This window comes from Anguilla anguilla, chromosome 12, assembly GCF_013347855.1.
Source record: "Anguilla anguilla isolate fAngAng1 chromosome 12, fAngAng1.pri, whole genome shotgun sequence".
Lineage (NCBI taxonomy): Eukaryota > Metazoa > Chordata > Actinopteri > Anguilliformes > Anguillidae > Anguilla > Anguilla anguilla.
Genome location: NC_049212.1, coordinates 40610691 through 40620689, shown reverse-complemented (window position 1 = coordinate 40620689; position 9999 = coordinate 40610691). Strand labels below are relative to the sequence as shown.

Below are 9999 nucleotides of genomic sequence, written 5' to 3'. Positions count from 1 at the left end.
TAAATGTGAAATGTGGGTGATAATAAATATTGGCAAATATAGATGTTTAATTGGATAGGCCCACATTTACATGTAGATAGATTTATTTTGATCTATTACAGATTATCATTCGTTTTGAGCGACAAGAAAAAAAAATGTTTTAGAAATTAATAAAAAAAGGAAACACAAATTCACGAGGCCCCTTCGGCAGACGAGGCCCCAAGCAATTGCCGACCTATGACCTATGACCTATGACCTATGGTAAAACCGCCTGTGAGTATATACAGTATGTGATAAGTATTTCATTTCAAACTAAAGGAGGAAAACTTCATTTTTGTATGTTTGCCATGCTAATTTGCATTTGTGCAACTTTATTTTGACCTAAATTATAAATATAAACTAATCTAGTCGCTATAGTAAATGGTACAAGTGTCTTGATTCATTTAAGCAATTTTCCAAGGCCTATATTGGCTTCTGACTGAAACAAAACCATATAAACTTACAGACGCTAAATATAGCCCTGTAGAACTGGAGTTTGAGAGCCCTGCTCTAGAACAGAGTTGTGCAAGACCTAGAACAGGTCACCTAATTTAGGGTTTAAACCTGAGGTTTAGGGAAATTGCCTCCAACAGGAGTGAACATCATTACGTGCATATTGCTGCTCGAACAAACAAACATGAAAAAATCTGCAATAGAATAATAATGCCAAGACTCAACTTTGAAATGCAACCATGAGATTAAAAACAAACTAAAATATGCCTCCATTACTGAGTGCACATGCATTACTTTGTTCTGTTACAGTAGCACATATTATAATTCAGAGATCATGAATACTGCACAATGACACAAAAATATTTTCTACCATTAAAGGTTGGCTTTATACAGGGTTAATGCGTGTTAAAAAAAAAATCACTTTCTATTTGGGGGTTGAGGCCTGTTATTTGCTCTGTCTGTCTTCTTGCCTTGTTAGTCTGTAAAGTGTCCTGGTGACAGGTCTCTAAAAAGTGCTATGCAAATAAAAATGAAATGAGCTAAATTGAACTTCCTAGCTTTTAGAGTGTGGCATTACCAAATTCAGAATATATGCGCAGGCACCAGTGGTGAAAAATAAGGCAATGACAGGGAGATGGGCTGGATTCACAGACAAATCAAAAAACATTATCATACATACTTTTCATTTGCAATAAATTTATTGTAATGTGACAATTATACTTTGTACTGCATAGATCCTGGTGGAAATGATACTTTCTGAAGCACCAGAAAAAGCCTTACCATTTTCTTTGTGTGTGTGTGTGTTGGAGAGTTCTATCTAATGGGGACAAAACTACACTCCAAAACAGCAAGATGCTGCAGATTATCTGGCTTGGAATCAGTATAAATCATTTTATATTCATTCATCTTCCATTCATTAACTGGAAATGATTGTAACCTGAACTCAACAGTAAATACCCTAAAAGTTCCCAGAAAATCTAATTTTTCTCACTGTTTTTACAAAGCATTTCCTGATCTCCTGTGTTCTGATCCCATATATAACTGGATTCAACAGAGGGGGGATTGCAAACCAATCTGCAGTTATTAATATATAAACCTTTCCTGGTAGAAAAGTAGTGTACCTGTGGTAAATCGCAAAAAAAAGAGTAGCCACCCCGAAATTAATGAAGGTGATTAAATGACTAGAACATGTGCTGAGTGCTTTCTTTTGTGCATCTTTTGAGGCTTTCAGACACACACTGAGGATCACTGCATATGAGAGCAGCACGACAATACAAGGGAAACCAACTAAGCTTGTCAACAAGCATGTGGCATACAGATTAACCAGAGCATTTTTCACACAGGATTGATTAAGGAGTGTCATGACATCACAGAACAGGTTCTGAGTGGTGTACTTGCACATCGGCAGTCTGGATATGAGATACACAATGATAGATAAAGTGGACATAGGAACAACGTTGACCACAATCAACAGTGTTTTCACTTTTCCAGGAGTCATGATGCTGTGGTACTGCAGAGGCTTGCAAATGGAGACGTATCGGTCGTAGGCCATGACTGAGAAAGTGGTATAAGCTGAGGACATATAGAAATAGCCCCAAAAGACCTGAACTAGACAAGCTAGAAATGTGCTCTTCTGGGTGTCTGAAAGAAGGTTTTCCATGATTTTTGGCCAAACAGTTGAGCTCCCTATTAGTCCATTTACTGCCAAGTTGAACAAAAAAATGTACATGGGTTTGTGTAGGCTGGATTCAAAATAGATCACCAGCATCAGAAAAACATTACAAAAAATTGAGAGGAGGTAAACAAGAAGAGTAAGAGTGAAAAAAAAGTAATTGATTGGGCGGAAGGATCCATATGAAGTGAATGTCATAGTGTTGTCCAAAAAGGAGTGGTTTGTCATGATGGGTTTTCCTGTAGGGAAGAAACAAATGAACAATATGCAGTTCAGAAAATTAGGATATGTCCAGTGTGTCATTGTCAATAAAAATTTGATTATACCTGATATCTGCCTACTTCAACGAAGTTTAAACAAAATAGGTCTTTAGCATTAATCATCAACTCACACACCTGTCCCTTTATACCAATATTTTCCCTTTACGTCAATATTTTGATCTTCCTAATTAAGAGCTTTATGTTGAATTTACAGCACAGAGAATTTTCTACAACACTCTAGGAGTATTGTTGTATTGCGTGTGATAAAGTATATTTTACTGTTAATCTTCTGATATTATGCAAATCCCTCCCTATTTCTTTGCATAGGGGATTAATGCTCAGAGTGAAGACTTACTTAGTCTGCTCTTGCTCCCACTGTTGTATGAGCATGAGTGCTGACAGACAACCCAGATTTATATCTTTCTCTGGGTTGTTGGGCATTAGTGTGTTTCTATTTTGAAGACCGTCAGAGGGAGGATGTCCCCTCTAGGATTAATTACATGTCATGATGCAAGTAGAAGCAGAAACGAAAACACACACAAAAATAAAAAAAGAATCACAGAGAGATGTGTGTTATAGTCCTTTGGGCAGCTGATCCTCAAGCCATTTGTGCAGGTGCACAGGGTCCCGCTACATGAGAGGGGGGGGGCTTGGGGGCGACATGGCTCAGGAGGTAAGAGCGATTGTCTGGCAGTCTAAGGGTTGCCGGTTCAAACCCCGGCCTGGGCGTGTCGAAGTGTCCTTGAGCAAGACACCTAACCCCTAAACTGCTCTGGCGAATGAGAGGCATCAATTGTAAAGCGCTTTGGATAAAAGCGCTATATAAATGCAGTCCATTTACCATTTACCACTCAGAGGAAGCAGAGCTGAGAGTTCTGGCTGGTGTGTAGGATCTGATCAGATTATTTGATGATGTAACAGAGCAGCCCCTTTAGCTGCCCAGTAGGCTAGGGTCTGCATATCACTTGAGGTGATAGTAACAGCCATTCTCTTTCTCTGTCACTCTCTCTCTGTCACTCACTTTTTTTTCTTAAACACTCAAGCTTACAGTGAGTCACAGATATTCTGCATGACAGTGAAACTCTTTTCAGGCCCCTACGGCCAGCTGAGCTTCTGGTTTTCATTCCTGCTCTTTAATCAGGGACAGGTTCAGACCTGGAACACCAGGTGAAAGGGATCGCTAGACAATAAGTGATATTAATCACTACAGTACTGTTGATGCAGGCAAATGTGTACTGTTGCAATTCAGGAGTATACTGAAGTACATTTCTCAAGGGTGCTACGGCAGTGTCCTACCTGGGCATAGAACCTGCCACCTTTGGATTACCTGCCAAACCATTATAGTACACTGCCACACCTCGTTAATTCTCAGGTAGAAAAGAAAAAAGGCAGTACTCTTATCCTTGATGATCATCAGATTGAAATATCTTGGCCAAAGGTTGGCATTCCTTGTCATTGAGAACACTTGGGTTCTTTTGGTTTCAGGTTTCACATTAACGTCCGCACTGAATCCTGACCTAAGAAACCAGGTGAGGCATTAACTATGTAATAAGCTGATTTAAATGATCAATTAAGTGCTGCAGTGCCAAAAACCAGCAGACCCTGCATCTCTCCAGCACTATGGCTGGAGACACCCGATCCAGACGGTCGAAGTTATGGTGCAGTTGTAATAAATTAGCAGGAGTTTAAACCTCTGGTGCAGTTAGTATCTCAAACTCAAATCGCAGTGTCTGCTGGTTTTTTTGACGTGTAGAGATCTGCATCAAGGCAGGATTCCTGCGGGTAGCCGGAGATATTTAGCTGATCTAAACTAGCGTAGTTCTTATGATTTGGACACATCTAGTGATGCACTTGGACACATCTGTGATGTTTCCTGGGGTCAACGGGCATTTTGGGTCTCTCCACATCAGACACCTTCGCCCAGGTGACCCAGCCGAAATTGCTCAGGTCCTGGCTTGTGTCTGAGTAGCATTTATCGCCCATGGATCCATCCTCCTGATCCACAGCCATCTAGAGGCAAGTTTGGCGGCCTCTTCCGTGATTAGCCTTCCTCTTCTGTACTCCAATGATGCCCAGCAGCATATAAACTCTGAGTGACTTGCTGACATGGCCCCTGCATCGAACCTCCACTGGCTCACACCTCGCCTTCCAGCTCTGCCTGCGGCAACGCGGCACCAGGTCCTGATACTTAGCCCTCTTCCAGGTCCTGATACTTAGCCCTCTTCCAGGTCCTGATACTTAGCCCTCTTCCAGGTCCTGATACTTAGCCCTCTTCCAGGTCCTGATACTTAGCCCTCTTCCAGGTCCTGATACTTAGCCCTCTTCCAGGTCCTGATACTTAGCCCTCTTCCAGGTCCTGATACTTAGCCCTCTTCCAGGTCCTGATACTTAGCCCTCTTCCAGGTCCTGATACTTAGCCCTCTTCCTGGTCCTGATACTTAGCCCTCTTCCAGGTCCTGATACTTAGCCCTCTTCCAGGTCCTGATACTTAGCCCTCTTCCTTTCTTTGGCCTCCTCCATCCCGTCTTCCCAGGGCACAGTTAGTTCCAGCATGACCATCTGCTTTGATGTTTCTGAGAACAGGACCACATCCGGCCTGAGTGAGGTCACTGCCACGGTGTCTGGGAGCTTCAGCCGTCTCCCCAGGTCGACCTTTAGCTGCCGATCCAATGCTGTCATAAGAAGGCTTGCCAGTGTTTGTTGCTTTGGCCGCGGCTGTGCCCCCTCTCTGACAAATGCAATGCTTTGTCTTTCTGGTCAGAGCCATTTGCTGTTGTTTGATGGCTCCGCAGATGTTCCCAGCCACAGCCTTCAGGACCTGGTCATGGCACCACCGGTAACAGCCCTCATTGAGGGCTGTCGGATAGGAGCTTAGGATATGCTCCAGGGCCCCTCTTCCTTGGCACAAGGGACAAGCTATGGTATGTCACTCCTGCCACAAGTGAAGAGGTCAGATGGGGTTGGCAGGACTTCACAGACTACCTAGATCATGAATCTTCATTTGGCTGGTTTGAAACTCATTCGTGCCCAGATAATGAGCTTCTCCAGACCTTCCAGGATCCATCTACTACCGGTGTAGTTGTCACCATGAGGTCATTTTCCTTTGCTTTCATGATCCATCCCTTGATTTCGTGAGCCTCTCTAATGAGCTGTGTAACCACACCCGTATGCTCCAAACACCTGGGAGTCTGGGGATCTCTCCTTTATGCACCGAGGTGTCGATATAGCAGTTCCTGAGGAGGAACTCAGATAGCCATCTTGCTAAGATACTGAAAAAAATATCTGGCTCTCGACGATTAGCAAAGAGATTGCTCAATGTTCTTAGAGCCCTCCCCTTTAGGTATCCAGATGCCCTCAGCCATTCTCCGAAGGTGAACAACTCTTCCTCTCTGACAGATGACCTTCAGGATGTCCCAGATGCATCCGAGGAGTGTTGGGTAGCGGTTGTACACTCTGTATGACGCCCCACTGACCTCTGTGGCCGAGTTGGCGCAGGCTGCTCTGACAACTTCCTGGACTTCTTTACAGCTGGGCTGAGGGAGGATGTCCCCTCTAGGGTTCTTCAGATTGTATGATGCAAGTAGAAGCAAAAATTAAGATGAAAATATGAATCATGGAGAGACTTGCAGCACAGGCTGTTGACATGGCTGACTCTCAGGCCCCATGTGACTCAGCCCGCATGGATGAGGGTTCGATTCCCACCACGACACCTTCAGAGTTGTAATCCTTTCTCTTCCTGTTAGTCTGTCTGAATGAATCAAAAAAAATACATTAAATGCAAAATCATATGTATGAGGTCATTTAAAAAAGAAAAATGTTCTCCCTAAGAAAAACATGCATGTATTAGACATTTTGTATGGTCATGGGTACACATGCTACTAGACATTTTTTTTGGTTCATTCAAAATCAATAAAACTCATGTCCCAACCTTTCTTCAAGCTGCTGAACACAACCGTAAACTTGCCTCAACCCTCAGACTTACCGTTTTCCTAACCCTAACCCTAGCTGAACCCTAATTTGAGCCCTACACTCTAATTTGAAGCAATTGGTACCATTGAAAACACCTGAAAACCCATTTAAAATGGATGGAAAACAAGGTAAATATCATGAATACTATAATTTAAATGCAAAATCATATGTATGAGGTCATTTAAAAAAGAAAAATGTTCTCCCTAAGAAAAACATGCATGTATTAGACATTTTGTATGGTCATGGGTACGCATGCTACTAGACATTTTTTTTGGTTCATTCAAAATCAATAAAACTCATGTCCCAACCTTTCTTCAAGCTGCTGAACACAACCGTAAACTTGCCTCAACCCTCAGACTTACCGTTTTCCTAACCCTAACCCAAGCTGAACCCTAATTTGAGCCCTAAACTCTAATTTGAAGCCATTGGTACCATTGAAAACACCTGAAAACCCATTTAAAATGGATGGAAAACAAGGTAAATATCATGAATACTATAATTTAAATGCAAAATCATATGTATGAGGTCATTTAAAAAAGAAAAATGTTCTCCCTAAGAAAAACATGCATGTATTAGACATTTTGTATGGTCATGGGTACACATGCTACTAGACATTTTTTTGGTTCATTCAAAATCAATAAAACTCATGTCCCAACCTTTCTTCAAGCTGCTGAACACAACCGTAAACTTACCTCAACCCTCAGACTTACCGTTTTCCTAACCCTAACCCTAGCTGAACCCTAATTTGAGCCCTAAACTCTAATTTGAAGCCATTGGTACCATTGAAAACACCTGAAAACCCATTTAAAATGGATGGAAAACAAGGTAAAATTCATGAATACTATAATTTAAATGCAAAATCATATGTATGAGTTCATTTAAAAAGAAAAATGTTCTCCCTAAGAAAAACATGCATGTATTAGACATTTTGTATGGTCATGGGTACACATGCTACTAGATATTTTTTTTTGGTTCATTCAAAATCAATAAAACTCATGTCCCAACCTTTCTTCAAGCTGCTGAACACAACCGTAAACTTGCCTCAACCCTCAGACTTACCGTTTTCCTAACCCTAACCCAAGCTGAACCCTAATTTGAGCCCTAAACTTTAATTTGAAGCCATTGGTACCATTGAAAACACCTGAAAACCCATTTAAAATGGATGGAAAACAAGGTAAATATCATGAATACTATAATTTAAATGCAAAATCATATGTATGAGGTCATTTAAAAAAGAAAAATGTTCTCCCTAAGAAAAACATGCATGTATTAGACATTTTGTATGGTCATGGGTACACATGCTACTAGACATTTTTTTTTGGTTCATTCAAAATCAATAAAACTCATGTCCCAACCTTTCTTCAAGCTGCTGAACACAACCGTAAACTTGCCTCAACCCTCAGACTTACCGTTTTCCTAACCCTAACCCTAGCTGAACCCTAATTTGAGCCCTAAACTCTAATTTGAAGCCATTGGTACCATTGAAAACAGCTGAAAACGCATTTAAAATGGATGGAAAACAAGGTAAATATCATGAATACTATAATTTAAATGCAAAATCATATGTATGAGGTCATTTAAAAAAGAAAAATGTTCTCCCTAAGAAAAACATGCATGTATTAGACATTTTGGATGGTCATGGGTACACATGCTACTAGACATTTTTTTTGGTTCATTCAAAATCAATAAAACTCATGTCCCAACCTTTCTTCAAGCTGCTGAACACAACCGTAAACTTGCCTCAACCCTCAGACTTACCGTTTTCCTAACCCTAACCCTAGCTGAACCCTAATTTGAGCCCTAAACTCTAATTTGAAGCAATTGGTACCATTGAAAACACCTGAAAACCCATTTAAAATGGATGGAAAACAAGGTAAATATCATGAATACTATAATTTAAATGCAAAATCATATGTATGAGGTCATTTAAAAAAGAAAAATGTTCTCCCTAAGAAACACATGCATGTATTAGACATTTTGTATGGTCATGGGTACACATGCTACTAGACATTTTTTTTTGGTTCATTCAAAATCAATAAAACTCATGTCCCAACCTTTCTTCAAGCTGCTGAACACAACCGTAAACTTGCCTCAACCCTCAGACTTACCGTTTTCCTAACCCTAACCCAAGCTGAACCCTAATTTGAACCCTAAACTCTAATTTGAAGCCATTGGTACCATTGAAAACACCTGAAAACCCATTTAAAATGGATGGAAAACAAGGTAAATATCATGAATACTATAATTTAAATGCAAAATCATATGTATGAGGTCATTTAAAAAAGAAAAATGTTCTCCCTAAGAAAAACATGCATGTATTAGACATTTTGTATGGTCATGGGTACACATGCTACTAGACATTTTTTTTGGTTCATTCAAAATCAATAAAACTCATGTCCCAACCTTTCTTCAAGCTGCTGAACACAACCGTAAACTTGCCTCAACCCTCAGACTTACCGTTTTCCTAACCCTAACCCTAGCTGAACCCTAATTTGAGCCCTAAACTCTAATTTGAAGCCATTGGTACCATTGAAAACACCTGAAAACCCATTTAAAATGGATGGAAAACAAGGTAAATATCATGAATACTATAATTTAAATGCAAAATCATATGTATGAGTTCATTTAAAAAGAAAAATGTTCTCCCTAAGAAAAACATGCATGTATTAGACATTTTGTATGGTCATGGGTACACATGCTACTAGATATTTTTTTTTGGTTCATTCAAAATCAATAAAACTCATGTCCCAACCTTTCTTCAAGCTGCTGAACACAACCGTAAACTTGCCTCAACCCTCAGACTTACCGTTTTCCTAACCCTAACCCTAGCTGAACCCTAATTTGAGCCCTAAACTCTAATTTGAAGCCATTGGTACCATTGAAAACACCTGAAAACCCATTTAAAATGGATGGAAAACAAGGTAAATATCATGAATACTATAATTTAAATGCAAAATAACATGTATGAGGTCATTTAAAAAACAAAAATGTTCTCCCTAAGAAAAACATGCATGTATTAGACATTTTGTATGGTCATGGGTACACATGCGACTAGACATTTTTTTTGGTTCATTCAAAATGAATAAAACTCATGTCCCAACCTCTCTTCAAGCTGCTGAACACAACCGTGAACTTGCCTCAACCCTCAGACATACCGTTTTCCTAACCCTAACCCTAGCTGAACCCTAATTTGAGCCCTAAACTCTAATTTGAAGCCATTGGTACCATTGAAAACAGCTGAAAACGCATTTAAAATGGATGGAAAACAAGGTAAATATCATGAATACTATAATTTAAATGCAAAATCATATGTATGAGGTCATTTAAAAAAGAAAAATGTTCTCCCTAAGAAAAACATGCATGTATTAGACATTTTGTATGGTCATGGGTACACATGCTACTAGACATTTTTTTTGGTTCATTCAAAATCAATAAAACTCATGTCCCAACCTTTCTTCAAGCTGCTGAACACAACCGTAAACTTGCCTCAACCCTCAGACTTACCGTTTTCCTAACCCTAACCCAAGCTGAACCCTAATTTGAGCCCTAAACTCTAATTTGAAGCCATTGGTACCATTGAAAACACCTGAAAACCCATTTAAAATGGATGGAAAACAAGGTAAATAT

At 40.0% G+C, this 9999-nt stretch overlaps 1 protein-coding gene across 1 annotated transcript; it reads right to left on the bottom strand.

Moving 5' to 3' along the window:
- Nucleotides 1–1104: 1104 nt before the first annotated feature.
- Nucleotides 1105–2778, bottom strand: LOC118210132 (olfactory receptor 52E2-like). Its single transcript, XM_035386028.1, has 2 exons — nt 2759–2778; nt 1105–2382 (listed from the first exon to the last, which is right to left on the bottom strand). The coding sequence occupies exon 2, from the start codon at nt 2369–2371 to the stop codon at nt 1430–1432; it is 942 nt and encodes a 313-aa protein (XP_035241919.1). The 5' UTR covers nt 2372–2382; nt 2759–2778; the 3' UTR covers nt 1105–1429.
- Between the last annotated feature and the right edge of the window lie 7221 nt (nt 2779–9999).

Excerpts from the sequence above, each read along its gene's own strand:
- LOC118210132 (XM_035386028.1), bottom strand. The coding sequence starts at position 2,371 with ATGACAAACCACTCCTTTTTGGACAACACTATGACATTCACTTCATAT.